General features: G+C 46.8%; 1 protein-coding gene across 1 annotated transcript; it reads right to left on the bottom strand.

The window, feature by feature from the left end:
* Positions 1-5,738: 5,738 nt before the first annotated feature.
* On the bottom strand, positions 5,739-12,496 carry Med10 (mediator complex subunit 10). Its single transcript, XM_055597908.1, has 4 exons — positions 12,308-12,496; positions 10,678-10,761; positions 7,713-7,815; positions 5,739-6,247 (listed from the first exon to the last, which is right to left on the bottom strand). Exons 1-4 carry the CDS (start codon positions 12,427-12,429, stop codon positions 6,149-6,151), a joined length of 408 nt encoding a protein of 135 aa, XP_055453883.1. The 5' UTR covers positions 12,430-12,496; the 3' UTR covers positions 5,739-6,148.
* Between the last annotated feature and the right edge of the window lie 10,417 nt (positions 12,497-22,913).

Below are 22,913 nucleotides of genomic sequence, written 5' to 3'. Positions count from 1 at the left end.
TCCTTGGAATATTATACCCCCAAGGCACTCCCCTGCCTCAGACTCAGAAGCCTAGACCCCACACTCTGCTTGCTTCCTGTCTGACTGTACCTTGCCTGGGCCAGCATCTCTGCTCCTGACTTAGGGCCATGGTGGTCAGGAGCAAAGGTGAAGGCAGCCAGGAAAGGCAGGGCTGGCCAAAGTCTGTGTACTCCTGCCACCAGGAGAAGGCCTGGGGGGCAGAGCACCTCTAATCCTGCACTGCATGAGGTAGGGGCTGCAGCCTGGACAGGGGGAGTATAGAAGGTGCTGTGCTGGGCACCTCATCTTTTTTCTTCACATATGTATGTGTGTTGTGCATTTGTGTGTGTGTGCTCACATGTGTATGTGTGACTGTGTGTGTAAATGATGGCTACATGCATGACTGCTGGTATGGAGGCCGAGGCTGGCATACGCAGGCTTTCCCTGAGACCCGCTCAATAGGCGCTTGTCAGCTCTACCTGACTCGATAGCCAGCTTCTCTGGAATGCCCTGTCTCTGCCTTCTGGGACAGCCAGTCAGTGCACCCACCCAGCATTAGGTGCCCCAGTCCTCGGGCTGCTTGACAAACACTTTGCCCACTGAATCTTCGCCCCAAACCCCCCACTTTTCACTCCCTGAATCCTTCACAAATACTGCTCCTAAGTCTGTTGTGAACAACTTTTGCCCAAGTCACATTGAGAGTACTATCCCCAGACAAACCGCAAGGCTGAAAATGCCCTCCTGCACAGGAGTCTTGCTGTCCTCACATATCACACAGCTACCTTCTCTGATGGTCAGGAAGATGGGCTACAGGAAGTGACGTGATCATAAAACCGTGATCAACTGCAGGAGCAAACAGCAAAAGGATGGAGAGCAGAGCAGGGGCTGGCAGCAAACAGCAAGAGAATCAAGGGCAAAGCCAGAGATGGCACATGAAGAGAAACAAAAATGGCGTCTGCTGGGCCTGAGAAGGCCAGCAATGGTGGCAGGGTTGGAGACCCCCACATTAGTGGCTCCACCAATATGCTGCTCCGCTGATGGCCGATTCTGAACCAGACGACACTCTAAACAAAAGCCAGAAATCAATATTCTGTCAGTGGCCCCTTGTCTCCTCAGTCCATGCCTACAATGGCCTCTCATGTTCAGTGGCAGCAGCTGCCATCCTTCCTGTCCTCATTATCATGGAGGTTCTGTCATAAAAATCGACAGCCACAACACTCCTTCGACCCCAGCTGTCTGCATCCACACCACAACTGTGGCCACTCTGTCTCCTTCCTGCCCTCCAGTACATGCTGTGGTGAGTTAGAGAAAAAACACAATAAGCTATGTACCAGCTGATGGATGATACCGGCCTATGTCTTGGGATCCACACAGCAGCATCCTCACCTCACAGAGCCAATGCTGTGTCCAACCTGTGCGTTGGATGGATGTGTGATCTGAAAAAAAAAAAAAAAAAAGTCCATGTCCAACAATATCTGTGAGCCAGGACCAGCATTCCCTCAAGAGAAAGGGGAAGGAAGCTGAAAGGTCCCTCAGTCACTGGTTGCCATGGACTTACTGACTCTGATGCATCACTATGGAGCAAGTGCTATAGAGAGTGGGCTCAGCCCTCCCTCCTGCCACTGTGTCTGAGTGTTCTACCTGAAAGCATCCCAGGTGGACCATAGGACCCTGCCTGAAGCCTGCAGCACCTTCATGCCCCACTTCTGCACAGGCTGTCCCCCTCAGCAGAACGTTCCCCCTCAGCATGCTATCCCTCTCAGCAAGCTAACCCCCTTACCAGGCTGCCTCCGTCAGCAGGCCACCCCTCTCAGCAGGCCTCGTAGGACTACATCAAGGCTCAGCAGGCCGCTCTCTCTACAAAGGCATTAGCAGGGCCCTCCTTGGCGCACCCACTCCCAGGTTGCACTCCTGCTCCACCTTCTCCTGGATGTAAGTTTTTAGGTTTATGGCTTGCCCTGTCCTAGATCGGCCTCACTTAACGTAATAACTGGGTTTATTTACAGCTTTGAAAGGGTTGCTTCCAGACAGTCACATTCTGAGGTTCCAGGTGGACTTGGGTTTGATGGGAAACCACTGTTCAACTCAGTACAGATGCTAATCCACAATCCTGTGCAGCCTCCACTATCCACTGGATAGCTCTTCGCTCTTCCTGCATAAGCCCATACACACACAGAGCAAGCATATACACACATGCACATACAAATAAGGACATGTCAATAGAACAAGCTCGTGAATCTATACACACATACTGAAGGATCTCAAGTGAGATGGAGAAGCTGGACCCCAAACTGAGCCTACCCAAGCAGTCCCAACTGGTCGGCACTGAGGCTCCACACCAACAATGATTGATTTGTAGGAGTTAGTGTTTCCACTTTAACTATCGAAGACAATGGCTGTGCCTCTGTTTGCAGCGGGCAGGGGCTCTTTATTTCACTGACCTGGGAAATCCCTGCAGGCAGCAAGCAGGCAGGCTCCCAGGACACAGTGGAAACACCTGGAGGAGTGAGGCCAGGATGTTGTGGGAAGCCTAGCCCTGGAGCCAGCCACACAGTCATGGACACATCAGCCCACCTGGTTTATGCCCTGTAAGTTCCAGGCTCTTCTAAAATAGTAACGTCCTTTCTACACACCTGGACCAGAAACTAACCCTGTGAGGAAATCGCCTTTCCGTGTAGTCTGTGCATGAGCTGGAATACGCACACATGCAAGAGCTCGGTTCCTGCAGAACAATGGGTGTTCCTGTGTGGGGACAGAACTGTGCTGACAGCAGCCTGGTTCACGAAAATAACTGCCAGTCAGCCCTCAGATTCCACCAGCGCTTCCCACATGCCAACATGTTTAAAGTGACATATGTGTGCGCATCTCATCTCTGTGTTTACTATGCATGTAACAAAAAGAAATAACCCATTACATGTGGCTTCTGAAACTGTTTTTAAATCAGTATGGCAGAGCCTGTACATCAAGCCTAATCAGTGTTTATCAGAAAAGAGCCTTGACATTGATTCACATGGGGGGAGGGCAGGGGAAGCAGAGGGGGGGACATCAGGCCTTCACATGCAGATTTTTCTTCCAAAGGCGCAATGTGAATACCATGATTTGACTATTTGACTAGAGTGGTGTGGCCAGTGGGTGTCTTTGAGCCCCTCCCGGACAGGCCCCCTAGGTGCACTCTGCCCAAACCAAGCTGGCTGCATCTTCACTTGTGGCCTCATTATCCCTATGAGCTGCAGCCTGTCCCACCCCCAGCAAAGCAGCAGTAATTGGGTTTTTACTCAGTATGTGTGCATAAAGGCCATCTGCAGGAATTCCTGCCTTCTCAGGCTATGGCTCTCACTGCCACCCACAGTATTTCTTCCCTCCTATCAAAGACAAATCAAACATTGCCTCTCTACAGACTTGCATTTAGTGCTTTCAATGTCCCTGGTCCATCCCTCCTAAGCCCTGAGCCATCTGCTTTGGGAAGAGCAGGCTGACTTTTCAGAGGGATGAGAATCAGAATGAGCCTGGACACAGGCCACCAAAGTCAGGCCTGCCAAAAGGACAACGTGGTGGACTAGGTGGTGTTCCCTAAGGAATGTGTCCGACTGAAATCAAGTGTCTTTGCAGATGTCATGGGAAAATCTGGAGACTGGATTATACTCTGTGTGCAGTGACAGTGTCCTCAGACGCCCAGGGCAGGCCATGTGGAAGAGGGTGATGCCGGATGGGAACAATGCAGTGAGGTTCAGGCACACCTGCAGCTGTGAGACAGAAAGGGAAGGGAGGCCCCAGAGGAAGCAGGCCACACCTTGAGTAGGGAGGTCTCACTTAGGTGGGACAATGGCGGGAAAGGCATCAGGTTCATGCTATTAAGGTAACCCCCAGGGTAGTCGAGGCAGGGACAAAGGATTCAAATCCTGAGGACCTCACTCCTTCCTAGGAGCCTTCACTACAATCTCAGGCTATCCTTTGACTTCAGATGATAACTCCCCCTCCCCCCAACCCACAAATCTATCAACATTTGCTCTTTTCTACTCTGTGTATTTGTTTTCAGTATATCAGCGATGTGTTTTTTGTGGGTGGCATCTTCCTATCTATCAAGTATTTGGGAGAACCTTTGGTTAAAAGGGGTGAAGATGAAACTACATGCCTGACTTCAGGTTTGCACAGGTCATTTCTTACTCTGGCTGTCACACTGACACACACAAAAGCTGGAATCACCCACAGCTTTGGAGGGTAGAGGGTTTTAAATGCAGATGGCGCTGGGGCTGCACTTCTTTTGGAGGCTTTCCTGGGTAAATTCTCTCCCTTTTCAGTGTCTAGAGGACACACGCCAAGCTTCCTGAGCTTGTGGCTGCTCCTTCAAACCCAGAACTGTGGCAGCTTTAAGATCCATCCCTGTCCTTTTACTCATCTCGGCTTTTTATCTTTCCTTCTTGCACAGATCACTGCAGCTCCACTGGGTACCTCTGGAAACCTAAGCAGGTCCTCACAGCTGCAACCTCCTAGCCTCTGCCGGGTAAGACAAATAAAAATAGCTACAGAGAATGAGGACACAGGCATCTTTAGGGTCCATAGGACACCAAGGCACAGTTGAATACACTACTAGATAATATGATAATCCATGTTATTAAGGAAACCTGTAGGCTGGTAACCCCGGGAACTACCATGATGGCACAGATAGAGAAGCAAGCTGGGAATGAAGGCACCGCTGAACATTTTGAGACTATGAGGCACTATGACTACAGCTGGCCTATGGTCTGAGGTGGGCTAATGTGTCTTTACACTGGAGTCTGGCGCAAATGCACATGGAATTGTGCGCAAGCTCCTGAGAAGTAGTTGTGTGGAAATAAAAAGCAAATTGGTTAATACAAGGCTAGGACACACTTGGGTGAACTACAGAGACAACCTGGAACCTTGGCCTGAGATGGAACCATGAGAGAGACAAGCCTGGCAATGCAGGGGTATAACAGCTGCCCTGAGGAAGCCAGCACAGAGAGCTCCAACATCTCAGTGGCAGGGGGGTGGGAGGAGAGCAAAAGCAACCTCCCAACAGTGGGCAGATGACTAAAGGCCCCAGATAATGTTTCCTGAACAAGTGCACACTGATTACATGATACACCCTGGCCATCTTCCTATATCAGTGCACGGGCGTTTTCTGACCACCACGCTCCACCAAATACACAATTTAAACCACTGTTGATAGGCATTCAAATAACTGCTCTTGCTATTATGACTATAACAAAGATATCCATGTCCTTTACAAGGTTATCAGACTCCAGTCTTCACAACTGTGCAAAAACAGACCTTAGCTTCTATATGCTATCTTGTCACATATCCCTCCCCCTAAGCAACATCACTAGGAACAGGCAAACGAAACAGCAGGCTCCCAGTCCATCTTTAAAAAGCATCCAGTCTCAGATGTATATTCTGATGCCCTCCCAGACCACAAATCCACTGAAACAAAGCAGAACCTGTAGCAGACTCCCTGCAGCCCACCCACACACTACAGGTGAGAATCAGACTCCCCATGGCCCGTCCACACTGCAGGCAAGAAGCACTGTTCTGCAGCAGCTTCCAACACATGCTTGTAACAGAGGCTGCAGGAAAGGGAGTTCAGATGCATGTAGCTTTTCTACCTACATGCCTGAAAACACCATTTTATGACTATCCCAACACTTAAGGAAATTAAGTTTTCTGTTGACAAGATATGCTGTCCTACCTTTCAAGAATGTCACAGAAATAATAACATGGAATGAGGCATGTAAAACTTGACACTTTATTATGTCTAGTTGAAACCCATGAAAACAATTATGTTCTTACCAGAACATCTAAAAATGCAAAATATAAAACCAAGTTTTCTCTTATGGGTAGTGTAACAGAACGTAGAGTACATAAAAAGAAACTGTCAAGTAGAATCCCGAGCACATTTCACATGTCAGCAAGGCTGTCCTTCTGCCTGCTTTCCCTAGAGAAAGGAGGTCTAAGAGCTGCAGGGACGGCTAGGTACAGCTCTCCTCTTCCAGCCCAAGTCCCACAAGGTCAAATGATGGAAAAGGGAGGTAGGGACAAGGCCAGTTCATGTGGTTGGAAGGCAGCATTGGCAGGCACAGCTTCTCACTGGATCAGTCCCGGCAACTGTAAAAATGTGGGGATCTTCACACACTTAGGAAGGTGGGTGATCTTCTCCCCGAATGCTCCTGTACTTGGCCATGTCTTCTGGAAACACTTTAGAGAGTTCCTGAATAAGCAGGCTTTTAAATTTCTACAAATAAAAATAGCTATGTCAAAAAAATCCAGGTTACAAACAACACATGCCCTCCCTGGAGCCCAGTATCCCACTGAGCCACCCAAAGAGATGTGGTCACTTGTCTTCCACAAGCCTAACAGCTAGAGAGTCAACTACAAGAATGCACTCAACTGTGTTTCAGGGACACCAACTCTCTGCAAGGGGACTAGACCTTTAAGATGATGCTGTCTTTCTGCCTTAGGAGGAAAAGAAGTGAGCACCTCCAAGCAGGTGCTCCACCACAGCAGAGATGACTTCTAAAGGTAGCACTCACACCAGAACCTTAAGCAGTGCTCACTAATGCAATGACTCATGGGGTCAAGTGTGCAAACATCTCCTAAGGTTCCCCAATGCATTCCCTGATCTTACACATGTCGTATGTGTCAACAGCTTTGCTTCCCCAAGCCCTGGAAAAGCATTCCCTGCTTCTGAAGCCACTTATGCCCTCACATGTTTCATCTTAGTCTGAAAAGGTGGCAAGTAGCCTGCACCCAAAGTCTCTACTTTTAGGGGTCTCAGGGAACATATCAGGAAGACACATGCTACTTCACTGCAACAATGAAAAACTTCACACGTGTGACTGGTGCCCACTGGGTGCCTTGAGACTGTCGCAGACCTCAGTTGAGTGCCACTGGTATACAGGGAAGATTAACCACACAGGCAGCCATCAGTGGGCAACACACTCCAGCATAGCCCAAGTCGTCTAAGACACCACTGGAACCAGAAGCCTCAGCCCAGGGGACGGTTACTGTGTCCAGAAAGGGGCTTTCTACTGGGTAGAAAGCAGGAATTTCTCAGCCCAAGCTGACAGGAGATGATATATGGGCTTGGTGTTAACTAGACCAACCCCACGTGTGTGGCATGTGATCTGACGAAGCTCCTTACTCACTCCTCCTAAAGCACCTAAAGCACCAGGCTCTCTGGGCTGGCCTACACAGAGCAGACACAACCAGCACGCATGTGCCAGGCTGACATCAGGCAAGTATGGGCAGCACAGGGCAGAGCATGTGATGCTGGAGTTTAGCTAGCAGGCAGAATAGACAGTGTGTGGAGAGCACCCTGGGGAAAGAAACTTTACAGAAGGCCTGGCTAGGCTCTCAGAGGAAGCAAAGCCTGCTGAGCTAAGAGGCTCGCCATGCAAAAGGAACATGAATTCTAGACCAAGGAGACAGAACACAGAACAGGGCCTGGTGGCTAGCAGAAGTCCGAGACATACAAGGACACACAGTGCTATCACTGCAGCCACACAGTGCACACCAACGGAAGCCAGTAAGGTCCAGAGAAAAGCACGCATGGTCTGAACCATATTTCAGACAAAAGTAAGAAAGCTGCAGTTCACGGTCAAATTTAGCTCCCTAAACCTCTTTCAGGCACAGAGGCCAAGTTCTCTGTGCCAGTGTCACAGTGGAAAGAGGAGTAAGGAAAAGCCTTTCTGTCTTACCTTCATTGTGTCAATCTTCCCCTTAACTTGCTCGTTTTTAGCTAGAGCCCTCTCTAGGCACTCTTTGGTGTAAAGCTGGGGATTTCGACCTTGATCAATGTATCTGGAAACAAGAACATTTCAGTTAACACATGGCAGACTCACCTAACCTTAGTTCTCTAGGAACTAGGACAAAAAAAAGGAAGAAGAGGGAAGGGAGGGGAGGGAGGGAGGGAGGGAACGAAGGAAGAGATGGAAGGGATGGAAGGGAGGGGGGGAGGGAAGGGAGGGTAAGGAGAGAGATGGGGGAAGAAGAGGGAGAGATAGAGAAAAAGAATGAGAGTAGATACACCTTCACAGGACACAGTCCAGGAACCAGGTGCATTTAAATTATTGACTTTCTCCAAGCATCTCCTTCTATTTCTTCTAGCAGCTCATGAAATCAAGTAATGATCACTTATGAAACCCAGACAGTATCACAAGCCATATTCCTTTACATCTGTTCAGCACTTACAGTTCAAAATGCATTTATGTGAAAAGAAAAAGAAAACACACATACACACAATACCTTTAGATTCTCCAACAGCCTGCATGATAAAGAAGCTCTTGACATTACATGCAATGCAGGCCCTCAGACCTGTAACGAGCACAGCTCAGATGTGGCATCTACTTCAGGCCAGCCTGACTGCTCAAGACATGCTGTGAAGGGAACCCAAAAAGGAGGAGCAGGGGAGCCATCGGCAGGACACACAGTGTCCACTTGGTGGAAAAAGGTATTGTCAACATACTGCCTTATTTTACACACTCTAGTGACCTAATACAATAGGGTGTTTCTCTCCAGTGTTTCACAAAAATACAAAACTATCTCTTGACACTGTCAAAATGATATCATATCCCAATGTCACGAACCCCACTGCCCACGACATCCAGATTTTACCAAGGACTGACTATCTGCATATTTCTGTGTACTGGGTAAACCTGTATCATTCAGCTGTATTAATTATTCCTTATAGAAAAAGACCACCATCACAGCAAGTTCAATTATAAAAGAAAACAAACCCAGAGAAGAAGAAAAATATCTAAATCACTTCAGGCTAATATGCATTGCCCTTTCTGATAAATAACAAAAATACCTAGATCTCTAGACTTTCCATATCATTTCTATGTATTTTTAAAATTTACTTATTATTATTTACAGTTTATTCACTTTGTGGCAGCTGTAGCCCCCTCCCTTTACCCCTCCCAATCCCACCTACCTTCCCTCTTCTCCTCCTATGTCCTTCTCCAAGTCCACTGATAGGGGAGGTCTTCTTCCCCTTCCATCTGACCCTAGTCTATCGGGTCTCATCAGGACTGGCTGCATTGTCTTCCTCTGTGGCCTGGTAAGGCTGCTCCCTCCCTCAGGGGGAGGTGATCAAAGAGCCAGTCACTGAGTTTATGTCAGAGACAGTCCCTATTTCCCTTACTATGGAACTCACTTGGACACTGAGCTGCCATGCGCTACATCTGTGCAGGGATTCTAGGTTATCTCCATGCATGGTCCTTGCGTGCAATATCTGTCTCAGGAAAGACTCCTAGGCCCAGTTTTTTTTGGTTCTGTTATTCTCCTTGTGAAGCTCCCATCCTCTCTAGGTCTTTCCATCTTCCCCTTCTTTCATAAGATTCCCTGCACTTTGCCCAAAGTTTGACTATGAGTGTGAGCATATGCTTCATTACCCTGCTGCATAGTCTTGCAGAGGCCCTCTGTGGTAGGCTCCTGTCCTGTTCTGTTTTCTCTCTCTTCCAATGCCTATCCTGTTTGTCTTTCTGAGTGAGGATTGATGATCTTACCCACAGTTCTCCTTCTTGCTTAGCTTCTTTAGGTGTACAGATTTTAGTATGTTTATCCTATATGTCTAGTACCCACTTATAAGTGAGTATATCCCATATGTGTCTTTCTGCTTCTGGGATACCTCACTCAGGTTGATCTTTTCTAGTTCCCACCATTTGCCTGCATTTCTGTATTTTTTTTTTAATAATGTAATGAAAGCAGCAAATTCTGGTTACTTCTAAACAAACATCTCAAACAAAAGAACATGAAAAGCTTATCATTCACGTGTTAAGTAAACAATCGGCTCCTCAACAGCGAGGGGAGGTTATGCTTTCTAAGACTCAAAAGCTGCCTCCGACCTCCGTAGTTGGACAACGCTGAGCACTGGCTGAAGTACTGAGAGTTTATCTTATCTTGCTCTGGAAAGTCTGTGTGGCCATCAAACTGTGCTGGCAAGGTCATGGGAACCTGGAGATTGCTCCCACGTTGTGTTCACAGCCTGTCTGTGAATAAGCTAAAGCCACCTGCTCCTCGGAGTTTGCAGGGCACTGTCCTTCCAGCCTCTGGTGTGGCTGGTCTACAGGACATTCTATAGAATCACGTCCCCCTCAGCCATCTGGACTGAGATCTCCTTCCTCCCAACAGAGGAGCAACCTCCTCCCCGGCACAGTTCACCACAGGAAGCTCCTCAAAGACCAGACAAAGTTATTTCTCCAGATATTTTGTGTGTCTATTTTTGTATTTTGTATGACAGTTCACAACTCGTTTGTTTTTGTTTTCTAAGACAGGGTTTCTCTGTCTATTCCTGGCTATCCTGGAACTCTCTATATATCAGGCTGGCCTCAAACTCAGAGATCCGCCTGCCTCTGCCTTACAAGTGCTGGGATCAAGGGTCTATAACATCACACCCAGCTACAGCTCTTTACTTAAGGAATTATGAGGTTTTCCTTTGGCTTTTCTCCATTAACTCAGACACCTGTTTTATATATTTAACAAGCTTTTAATTTCTCATTTTCAAGTGACACCATTTTCAACAACACAACCCTGGAGTGACACCCTTTTGTTAACCCCACCAGCCCATTGTCACCCTTGAAGACTGGCACCTGGGCCGTGCCTCCCTCCCCGGCTCCTGACACTCACAGCTAACCAGGTCATAGTGATCGTAGTGATACTTACTCAAAAACTTCTAGAGGCACTGTGATATCATGCAGCTGCTGTCTGCACTTGTCAATGTCCTGTAAGCCCGTAACAAGGAAGTTCCTGGGGAAAGGCAGAGTAATTAGTTCAAACAACAGTGCAGGCAGAGCCCCAGCTTGGCACTGATCACTGAGCTTCAAGTCGTGAGGGTTAAGATGGCTGGGTCAGGGACACCAGGGCAGATAACTAAGGTGGCAGCTGGGTATGAGAGAGGCATACCAACTAGGTAAGAGAAAGATGGGGACTGGGAAAAACAACAAAGGTGGTCTTAGCAGGCTCTGGTCTAGACAATGCTCCAGCCTGTTCCCATCCCACAAAGCCCTCCTTGAGGACAGCAAGATGCCACTGCCCTCTACCCTACTAAACACCTCAGCTTATACACATCCTTGCAGCCAGCTTTAAAAGACTGAACTGTGGGTAAGGATGGCTCCTAGGGCAATCTCCCCTTCCAGAAACAGACCCCACCCCTGGAGGAAGGGGGCTACAGAAGGGGACAGGGAAAATAGACTTTCATATCCAGACACTAGAGGTAGGCCTTGCCTTTCTGCTGGACTGAGTATGTCTCAGCTGAGGGTGTGCTCCCTTTCCTCTCAGCTTTCTAGATGAACCCTGACTACCTGCATGCTTGACCTGTGCCCTCAAGTTATAACTCTCCCCTCAAGAGCACAAAACCCACTACAGCTGCAGGGGCTAGGATCGGAGGGCATTGAGACCCCCGACAATCTTAACAGGCTTGACCTGTGTTGCTCACTCCTGACCCTAAGTTGTCACAGGATTCTGGGAACACCTCTCAACTTACAAAACTCTCTCAGATACTTAACATTTCCTTCTAAACTCAGGAAGGAGGTGGAGACAGAGCAAAGCTTTCTGGGAACAGGTCACTGAATCGGATTTCGGGCTAGGCTGCATGGAGCGGCTGGAGTACAGCACCCAGTCTTCAAGGAAGAAACCCACCCCTACAGGGTTAAACCTCAGCTCCCTCCAGTCCCACTCTAGAATACCTAGCTGTCCCAAGGCCCAGAAAGGGTTCCCTATAAGACCTTCTGAACATCTGTGTAACCCTGTCCCACCATTCCAAAGCCAGGTTGCATGGCCAGCACAAGATACTGGCAAGAAATCAACCCTCTGTGGCCTTCTTCCACAGTCAGGCCTATGCAGGAGGTGGCTCTGGACCCCCCCAAAGATGCATGTTCCTTGTTAAGTTAGGAGTGGAGCCGGCCTGCCCCGTTGGGGGGGAGTAGGGTGAGGATGGTGCCTACCTCCCCTAGTAGGATCCGTGTAGTCACAGCCTGACCTGTAGGGGCCAGAGTTGTGCCAGGCCCTATGGGGTCAGGATGGAGCTACAGATACCCAACCCCGTGCAGTCAGGACGGAGTCTCCTTCTCAGTGGAGTCAGGGAGGATCCTGCTCCCCAGTGGAGTCAGGGTGGAACAGGCTTCCTCTGGGGGGGGTCAGGACAGAAGCTGTCTCCCCTGTGGAGTCCAGTCAGTACGGAGCCTGCCTACACTGCGGGGCCCAGGCATGAACACCAATGGGCCTTAGTGGGGTCCCCAAGCCAGAGGGCAGGGGCTCCGCAGCGAAGCCCCGCTCCCGCCCGGCCGCCACTCACAGCTTCTGGCTGAGCCCCGCCTGGCTGCTAGGCTGGAAGTCGCTGACGATGATGCCGAGCTGCCGAATGTTCTCCACGAACTTCTCCAGGTGCTCCTCCAGGTGGTCAAACTTCTCCGCCATCGTAGGCTACAACCCGCCCTCAGCCGCAGCTTACAGCGACTTCGCTTCAACCGTGCCCGCCCGTTTCCGGCTTCCGGAAGCCTACTTCCGTTTCCTCGGGGGCGAGGCCTCCTCGGGGGCGGGCCTAGTCGCTGGAGGCGGAGCCTAGTCGCTGGAGGCGGGGCGAGGCTGAAGTCTATGAAAAAAATAAGTGGAGAAAACACAGCAGAAGTGTATGTAAAAGGGGCGAGGAAAATAAAGGACGAAAACGAAAACTTTTAGCTGGTACCTAGCTTCCTTCAATGGACAAAACGCAAGTCTCATCAGGGAAGGAAAGAAGAGAGCTGGAGAGAAGGAACATAATTACAGTGAACCTTGTGTATTCAGAATCTGAAAAGCTTGGGAGATATAAGCAATTTTCTTTAAAAGATTAAAGAAATATCTGGGCCCATTGAGATGGCTCAGAGGGTGAAGATGCTTTCCGTTAATCCTGACAACCTGAGTTCAATCTCCGGGACCCAACACGGTCGACGGAGAGAACAGAATCCTACAGGTTGTCCTCCTTCCTCCATACACAGACACAAAACACATAGTAAAAAAATGTATTTACATTGGAAAATCAAAATAGAACCGTGCTCGTTAAAACTACCAGGAGACAAAAATCTCTTTCAAGAAGAAAAAAGAAAGAGAATTCTAACTCCTTGTTGCTTTTTAAACTCACTTTTTAAATTAATCAAATATTAAAGAACAAATTATTTAAAACTTTCACAGACACTTTTAGGGACTAGAAAAGGAGCATTTCCAAGATCAATTAAGAGGATATAATGACTTTGATGTGAAAATCAATCCTGAAAGACAAGAAGTGAAAATATAAGTTATAGAATGAATATATATGTGTGTGTGTGTATATATATATATATATATATATATATATATATATGAAGAAATTTATTAGAATGACTTACAGGCTGCAGTCCAGCTAATCTAATGATGGCTGGCTATGAACAGAAAGTTCAAGAATCCAGTAGTTGCTCAGTCCATGAGGCTGGATGTCTTTCCGGTCTTCAGTGTATGCTGGAATCCCCAAGGTAGGTTATGATGCCAGTGGTGGAATGGGTGTGCTAGCAAGGCAAGAGCAAGCAGGGTGCCCCAGCCTCCAGGATATTCCCACCTAACGGTCACTATAACTGTGTCTTCAAAGCAACATTGCATCTTTCTATCAGGCCTGGTGCTTCAGTATGATGGGAACATGGTAAGATAAGTGGATTCTGTGGCTATAAAGTAAATCCCTTTGTCAGAAGCAACGCTGTGAGCAACACCATGATGGTGGACTTCCACCTGCCGTAGTTTTGGAGGAAGCCTCACGTGACGTAAAGGCAATGTCATAGCTACTTATTCAGTATCCATCCATTATAAACAAAGCATTGTCCTTTTCCTGGAAGAAATGGCCCAATGTAGTCAACCTGCCACGAGCATCCTGAGGAAAGCTGCCATAGCTGGTGCTCAGACTAAGAGTAGAAACCATGAGCAGTTGGGCAACTTCTTCATGTGATTTGCTTGTGTCCTCAGGATCATGTACATATCACTTCCATTTGATGACTGGATTACTGCTGTGCATGTCCGATGTTAAGGCTTGGTGGACAAGATAATACCCAGCTCATGGTGGACAGCTCAGATTACATAGCAATGTGTTGGGCCGTTGTCCAATGCATAGTTTCCAGTAAGGCCAAGCATCCCAAGAGCTGTCTTTTGAAGGAACAATGGTTGTCTGCAGATGATGGTAGAGCCTTGCTCCAAAATCACAAGGGTGTCCTCATCTTTAGTGGCCTTCAAAAATCTCCAGACAACATCCCTATCTGCCACTGACACCTCAAGTACCATTGGGTCTGTTGGATCATGTGGTCCAAATGATAGAGTAGCTTACACAGCAGCATGGTCCTGTTTAAGAGCCTTCTGTTTCAGGCCCAACATAGAACTACTAGCTTTCTAAATCACTTGGTATTTGGACTGGAGTAACACGCTCAAAAAGGGAATGATCTGTCTCCAAAGTTCAACTAGACCCACTAAGCACTATGTTTCTTTCTCGGTAGTGAAGAGACCAGGAGCAATAATTTATTCTTCTCCTTAGAAGGAATATCTCTTCATGCCCCACAGCAGTGGACTCCTAGGTATTTCTGTGATGTAGAAGACCTTTGACTTTTGACTGTTTTTATTTCCATCATTTGGCATGGTATATCCTTTACCAGAAAGTCCACAATGGTTGTTACCTCTGCTCACATGATCCAATTAGCAATGTCATCCATAAAGTAGACCAGTGTGATATTTTGTGAAAGAGACAGATGATTAAGATCCCTTTGAGCTAAGTTATGACACAGGGATGGGCAGCTAATATACCCTTGAGATGAAACAGTGAAGATGTACTGCTGGTCTTGGTAGGTGAAAGCAAATTGTTAGCTGTCATGAGGGGTGGAGGGAGGGTATGCTTAGTATATAATATATCCTCATATGAAATTTTAAAATAACTGAATATGTTTTTAAAAGAAAGTGGTTGCAAAGTATTAAACTTTTAATAAATCGCTGTGCAGCAAACATCTCCTGGTCTTGGTGGTTTTATAACCTTCATTTTTCGTTTTATCACACACCCGGCTTTATGTGGCATTCCATAACCTGCTCTGCTGCATGTCCTTTCAGCTGAGTTGGCATCACCGCAGGTCACTGGGACTTTCTTTCTGGTTCCTTCTAGTGTTGCCATGTTAGTAGATACCAGCTGAACCTCAGACTGAAGACCGTAGTTCCCCTGAAGGCAGATGTCCCTGTTGGATTTGGGACATCCTCACCTCGTAGTTTTGGATGATAGATCATTCTGCCTCAGAAAAGCAGGTAGAAGTAGCCCCACCCACCTGTCATGATCTTACCTTGGATGTCCCACCATAGTCATGGCACATTCAGAATCCCAGGATAGGAAAACCAATTCAACCTCTTAATGGAATAAATAATAAATCATTTTATTAAAAAAAAAAAAAAAAAAAAACAGGGCGGCAGGATGGAAGCAGGGTGGTCTTCTGAAACCATTCTTTTTTAAACTACAGCCTGCCATTTGTCCACTCATGTCTCTGGAACCATAAGCCCAAATAAAGTCTTTCTTCTATAAGTTACTTTTGGCCATGGTGTTTTATCACAGCAACAGAAAAGTAAGTAACACAGGGTTGCAAAAGTAAGTGGAATTAAGGCCGGGAACTACCAGTAAATGAAGAGGCACTCTGGGACATAGTGCACATAGGAAGCTGCTGTTACAGGCTGGCCACAGCTTTGTCTGCTTGCCGTACCTCAGAAGTTCCCAAGAGTTGCCTCCGGAACTCACCTTGATCTCCTGACCTTGGAATCTGAGGACTGTGTGTTCTTTTTTTTTTTTTTTTTTTCTCCATTCCTGTAAAGACTATTGCTCCATCAGCACTCTCAGCCCTTACTGTTGTCAACCTGGAATATCTTTTTCTATTCATTCTAAGTTATTTTAAGAACCCATTTCATTTAAGTTTGAAGGAAGAAAAAGAAAGAAAGAAAAAAGAAAGAAAGGAAGGAAGGAAGGAAGGAAGGAAGGAAGGAAGGGAAAGAAAGAAGCAAGAAAGAAAAAGCAAGCAAGCAAGCAGGAAACAGAAAAGAGTTTTCCTACTAAAAGAATGAGGCAGCTGGTTTCTGCTGTTCATTGTGGCTTTTCAGCACACGAGCAGTTCCGGCAGCAGATGAGATTTGTAACACTGTCCTGGCCACCCGGTAATGCTGATTGATGGTGATGATATGATGATAGTGGTAGAACAGTATCATACTGTCTACAGTCTGACATTTTTAGCGTATTCTACAGATTTTTCTCGTTAATTCGTTATAGCCCTAAGATGCAGCAATTATAATATGAGTCTCTCCTGTGCAAATCTAAGCCATTTTCCCTAAGTATAGAGTTTGAAGGTCAAATAATTTAGCTGACGTTAGAAGATATTTTTAACCCATGTAGCACATGACTACACAAATACACTTTTGTGTATATTACATTAGGCACCAGGTCATTCATGGATCTCAAGTGAAAGCTCGTGATGTATGGCATAGAAATCGAAATTGCATCTATTTATACACTGCAAGCACTAAGAGTGATACTTCCCCATTATTTCTTTTCCATGTAGCATCTGTAGCTCTGCTTTGAATTCTGTATAACAGTACTTACATGAGGAGGACTTAAAGAAAAAAATAGAAATTACTAGCACAGCTGACTGAGTGGCCTGTAGACCAATCAGCAAACAAAGTGTACAATTGACCGATCAAGTTCTTGCTAAAAAAAAGTCATCATTTCAAAAGAGACAACAGAGTACATTACAGGAATAGGGATATGGTCAGATAATATGGACACACAAAAGAACAAACTTTTCTGAAATTTCTAGAAGATTTTAACCTACAAGGGCCTTAAACATTGTGCTTTAAGCCCTGACACTTCCTGGTCCTTTGCAAAACTAAATGTCAGTCAGTCTGACATCAGAGTTTACCTTAGACATTCAGAAAAGACATGAGACATGCTGTAGTATGTTCTTCTTATTGTGTGACCCAGAAAGCAAAGGGTGCAGAGCTTTAGTGTGCGGAAGGTCATGGTGCACGTGGACCAGGTCGCCTGCTCTGGTCTGATTCCTGGAAACAGCGAGCTGGGACTCCTCCAACAAGGGGCAGCTGATGTAGGCACCTATGGCATTGTGTTTTGTTTTGTTTCCAGGAAACTCAGTGGAAACATATAACCATGGAGAGTGGAGGCTTGGAAGGACCATGATAAATGCCTGCATAAGTGTAAATAGAGGCATGGTTATTAGCGAGCAGGAGAGAAGCTCCCTTCTTAACCTCCCAGAAATTGGCTGCTGTCAAATTGGTTCAGGCCCCTAAGAAGCACATTTTAAGATGAGTTTCATCAAACAAAAACTTTTAGACAAAATAAGCCTCAGAGAGAATACAGAAGGAACAAAAGAAGATGGAAGTACTGTGCTGTGACCCCCCCCCCAAAAAAAAGAGAGGGGATGGGAGAGGGAACTGGAAGTCTGGCCCACTCCAGTGAAATTCTAAAGACTTAAGAGCACTGGGGGCCCTCAAATACAAGGCCCCCGGCAGCAGAGTCCTAGGGCTCCCAGAAAGAATAGACCCTGTTTCTCTCAACACAAAGACACAGGCTGGGAACAGATTGTAAGAAAAACAGCCCAGCAGGTTTCACGGAAGAACACTGCACCTTACCTGATCAGCAGAGTAGAGGCGGCCCTGATGGAGGGGGGCTCAGGTGAACCAGCCTGAGGTTATAAGAGCAGGGGAGAGGGCCTCATGCCTTAACTGGACAGCACAGTGGAACTGGCTTTGGAGGCATAGGTGCGGGAGAGCTGAATCTGCCTTCTGCCGATGGTGGCCTAACCAGAGCAGTGCTGGAGAGCTTGCCTTGGTGGTGCAGGTGAGAGAGAAACATCGGGGTGACCAGCTCAGCTGCCACCCAAGCCCAGATTCATGGCTTTGAGTAGGCCCACCCCAAAATCTACATTATCTGTGAACTTTTGGGGTACGTGAATGGGCCAGTCCTGCTGTCCCAAAGCTGCAGGACTTCCATGCTGCAGGAAACAACAGGATAACTGGGTGGAGTCCCATGAGGATCCAATATTGATGTAACAGGAGCCGGAGACCTCAAACCAGACCAATGACTCAATGCAGTGAACATTTCCAAGTGAAGATGTGTGGACAAAGGGGTATACTGTGGGACACAGTGGGACACACCACAGCTTCCATAATGAGATGTTTTCTATGCTTTGTTTTATTTTTGTTTGTTTGCTTGCTTGTGTGTTTTTTTCTCTTGTGGGGAGGTTGCAAGCACAGCGGGTGGGTACCAGGGGACTGGGAGATGAGTGGGACTGGGGCGCATGATGTGAAACTCACAAAGAATCACTAAAAAATAAAAAATTAATGACAGTAATAATAACTGTAGCAAAAAATAAAGTTGAGACTAATAAATGAGGTGCAACTTTGTCCTGTGTTACAAACTAAACAACTGTGACTATTGTTTATTTTGAAGGCAGAGTCTCATTCAGCCCAGGCTGCCCTCGAACTCACAGCGCAGCTGGACTTCTGACCTCGCTGCCTCCACTTTCCTTGTGCTGGGATCATTGGTGTACACAACAATGCTTGGTTTATACAGTGGTGGGCCTTGAACCCAGGGCTCTGTGCATGCTGGGCAAGCTCTCCACCAACTGAGCTGTACTGCTGGCCTATCTTGGCTCTGATTCCTGGGGAAATTTTGCTGACTCAGTAGTTGTCTACCTGTCTCCCTGAGAGTGCTGCAAGGCTGGAGACTGATGCCTTTTTGTTGCTCGGAGTGAAGATGACGCTCCACAAATGGGTGGAGACATGAGAGAAGCAGCAACACCTTGAGGATTGGCTTACCTGAAAACCCAATACTGAGCCGCTGAAATGCTGCTTCTGAGATGTCCTTCGGCGTCACACCCTGGTGATGCTCTGATGGTACTCCACACAAAGGTATTCTGTCTCTTTTCACCCCTATCCTCCCTGAGGGACACCTGCTCTTCCATCATTAATGAAAGAGCTTTTGTACCACTTGAGGCCAGACAAAGCCAGACAAGATGACTCATTCAACCAGGCCTTTGGCAGGAGACACTTTGGGATCACGCTCACTCAGTGCTACTTTAAAGTGCATGTCCCTGAGGACTGATGGGAGACATGGTGGCAATACAGCTCACTCTGGGAGCCTTGTCAGGCTCAGCACTCTGTCCTGACTCCCAAAGAGCAGAAGCCTGGCAGGGAGTGTCATTCACAGTCTTCTGGGAGAGAGGCAGGCCTGGGATGCTTCCTGAGGTCAGGGCCAGAAGATGAGAAACTGAGCAGATGTGGTGCCCAGAGATCCAGTGGCTAGCACAGGATGAACCAGAACTGCAGAGCCACCAGACAGGACTTGGGGCAGAGTGCAGTGCCATTCACGTAGAATTCCTCTGTTTTTTAAAGTAAATTTTCACTTTGTATCCTAATGCAAAGGACAGAACTCAGGAGAAGGGTGAGGGGATGCCTACCAGAGTTCCAGTTTCTCAGTTGTTGACATTCCATAGAGAATGTGTAAGTGGTGTCTCCATCCTCACAGCACAGGGACACGCAGCTGCTGTGATGGGTTTGTGGTTACACATGGGACCTTCTCTAGCAACCCTGGAAAACAACAGGACCAAGTGGAAGGGAGCTTGAAACAAGGTGTTATCACAGATGCAGTTAACTCTTGGTGTCTCTGGCCATATATCTATTCTTTCCTGCCCACAGCACAGAGAGTGGAAGTTGGTCTAGCCTGTTTTACATTCTGCAGCCTAGAAGACAGGATGCCCTGTGGACTTGTTGATCCTGCTCATCTCTGGAGATTTGGAACAGACATATCAAGAGAACAAGAACAATCACCATGAAGTCTAGGCGTGCTTCCTGGGGTCACCTGGTTATCACCTTCAGCGCCACTAAAAGCCCAGTGACTCTCATGCCTAGGCCTCAAGAGACGACCTAGGAAGGAAGAGAGGGTAGGAATAAATTGCACAGGGAGAGAAGGTGCAATTGAAAGCAGCTCGACAAAGAAAGACATGAAGGGCAGGGATCCATGACAGAGTATCTCCTGGCATGTGCAAGACACTGGGCTCAACCCACAACACTGAAAAATTAAACTATAATTATGGACAGCAATCAGAGGCTAGAATTCCATCTCCCTTATCTTCCCGGCTTCTCAACAAAGGATAACATAGTTCCTGATAAGCTGAAACACAACGGTTGTTCTTCCTATCATGGTTCTGAAGGGAATGTCAAAATCTCCTGTGGCCACTGTAAAAAAAAAAAAGATACAAATGTAGTGAGTTAGATTCTCAGACATCAGGGCTGGTTCCTTCTTGAGCCATCAGAGTAGGATCTGGTCCCTGACTCTTCCAACTATGTCGGCCATGTGTGTCCTGTTTTAATCTCCCCTTCTCTGAATCTGAATTCTCTATTTCTCTTATTTATAGCATGTGATTGAATGGACCACTGAATATTAAGATAATACCCCTATGGGTAAGCCAAGTGGTTAGCGGTCATATTCCCATGCTGTCTTAACGTCCTGGCTATGACACAGCACAGCAAAGGCCTAGCATGAAGATCAAACTTTTCAGGGAACCTATTTTTCTCACCATGTGACCATTATGGACATGTGGCAGGTGAGAACCAAGGTATGCTTAAGACCAGGAGGAAGTGCTAAGCAATGACACCCCCATGAGAAACACAGCAGGAGACACCACTAATACAAGTGTCCCTATGCCTGATGAGACATAAGAGAGGGAGGACTGGGACTTATATCTCAAGTTTCTCTTTAACTTTGTAATCCTAGATGGGGAGGAGGAAGGAGGAGGGGCAGAAGGAAGAAACCCTTGAGTGTTTTTCAGCCATAGATAGTCATATTTGTTTGTATAGATATAAATACCATCAAGTTATGCAAAATAAGCCAGTCTCAGAAGACAAATGTCACACGCTCTGTGTATGTGTCATCTAGAGGGGAAAACACTGAAGTAAAAGAAGACAAACAGCTGGGAAGGGAGAATCTGATGAATGGGTGAATTAAGGGATGTCATCTAGAACCGCTGTTCTACTGAGACACTGTGGCCAAGGCAACACTTTCAAATAAAATCTTTAATTGTGGACTTGGTTACAATTTTAGAGGGTGAACACATAATTACCATGGTGGGAAGCAGGCAAGCATGGAATTGGAGCAGCAGCTGAGAGCTTTACATCCTGATTCAGACAGCAGGCAAAAGAGAGAGACTAGGCCTGGGGTGAGTTTTTGAAACCTTGAAGCCCACTTCCAGTGCCAAACTTTCTCCAGCAAGGCCCACTCCATCCAACAAAGCCACACCTCCTAATCCTTCCCAAACAGGTCCACTAACTGGACGCCAAGAACTTAAACATATGGGCCTATGGGGGTCATTCTCATTCAAACTACCACTGATGACAATGGAGATAAATACAACCAAAATATATTACATCTCTGTGTTAAAATATAATGAAACTCATTCTTATAATCTATACACACCATAAAAAAATAAAGAAGAATAAGAAGAAACGGAACCAACATGGATACCTCTTAGCCTCCTTTACAGTGCAGAGGCCTGAAGCCCTAGTTCCAGTCCCCAGACTTTCTGTGGCAAATGTATACATGAGTTTGTGGATATGGGCCACCCAGAGGACTGAAATGGACATGGACTTGACATTGACTCCAGGGGAGACACCTGCTGCTGTGGCCTGAATAAGTCCATCTGTTGGAAATAAGATCTGCTGTGTAGATACAAAAACTTTAAAAGGGCATGGGCTGTGTCTTCATTAAAATGTCCACACTGCTATCGCAGAAGCGGGTTTGGTCCTGGGGTATGGTTTCTTATAAAGTTCAGCCCCTCAGAAACTCACGCATATTCTCTCTGTGTGTCTCTCCCTGTCTCTTCCCATCTCTGTCTCTCTTTCTCCATCCTTCCCCCACCTATCTCGCTCAACCTTCAGTGCCTTCCACCATGTACCATGGACCATGAGGCAACAATAAGCCTGCCAAAATGAAGTCTGAAAGGACAACACCAACAGACATGTTAACATGGAGGGAGAAATCTCACAAGGCCTCACGCAGAGACAAAGAACTGTAGGAAACTGAGAGGAGTCATCTTCCCCGGCGAGAACCCACTGATTGGTTATTCAGTACTGAGTGGCCATCTCTGAAATCGTTATACACACAAGCCACGCTAAATGAACTGAGCAGGGTGTACAGGGGTGGGAAGGGGAGTATGTGGGTGTAGCTGTGCATGTGTGTGTGCATGTGTGTAGCTGGAAGACCTTCACAGTGAACCCCCAAAATGCAGTGCAATCCCCCCACATATACGTATATACATAACAATAATAATTAAAGAAATAAAAGGCCATGATTTTGAGAGGGAGTGGGGGAATTCATGGGAGCAATCAGAGAGAGGAAAGGAAAAGGAAATGGTATAATTATATTTTAATTTTAAAAATACAATTAATTAAAAGACAAAAGCAACTGAAAAGAGGCCCTCACGAGACACTAACCCTTCCATCGTCCCTTCACAGTCTCAGAAACCATGAGCCACATAAACTTCTGCTCACACATTCTGGCCTATTCTGTCAGAGCAGCAGGAAAAGAATACGCTGCTGTACCCGGGGAAAAGAAATACTGAACCTTAAGTCGAAGAGACTTTTCCACCAATTTTTTATTTATTATTCAGCTTTGGCTATGTCAACAACCAGCCTTAGCATGTTACTGGCTTGCTGGAAATCTTTTTTTTTTGTCCTGCTGTGAATGTGGTCTCTGTGGTCAACTCAGCTTGGCCTGTTGGAACCCAGGCAAAAAGGACAATCCCATTCTGGGACACACTGGGCTCATAGTCAGAAGCAGGAGCTGGAAGGCAAGGTCAGAGGATCACATGCAAAGCTCTGCT

This window comes from Psammomys obesus, unplaced genomic scaffold (genome assembly GCF_907164565.1).
Source record: "Psammomys obesus unplaced genomic scaffold, mPsaObe1.curated_primary_1811, whole genome shotgun sequence".
Taxonomy (NCBI): domain Eukaryota; kingdom Metazoa; phylum Chordata; class Mammalia; order Rodentia; family Muridae; genus Psammomys; species Psammomys obesus.
The sequence above is the reverse complement of the archived record's forward strand: the minus strand, read 5'-3'. Positions and strand labels throughout refer to the sequence as shown.

What these genes read in the sequence shown, in the direction of transcription:
- Med10 (XM_055597908.1), bottom strand. Translation starts at nt 12,429, where the DNA reads ATGGCGGAGAAGTTTGACCACCTGGAGGAGCACCTGGAGAAGTTCGTG. An exon ending in GCGGGGCTCAGCCAGAAGCT is followed by an intron (nt 10,762 to 12,307) that starts GTGAGTGGCGGC and finishes GCCTTTCCCCAG; the next exon opens with GAACTTCCTTGTTACGGGCT. An exon ending in GGAAGATTGACACAATGAAG is followed by an intron (nt 6,248 to 7,712) that starts GTAAGACAGAAA and finishes TTTTATTTGTAG; the next exon opens with AAATTTAAAAGCCTGCTTAT.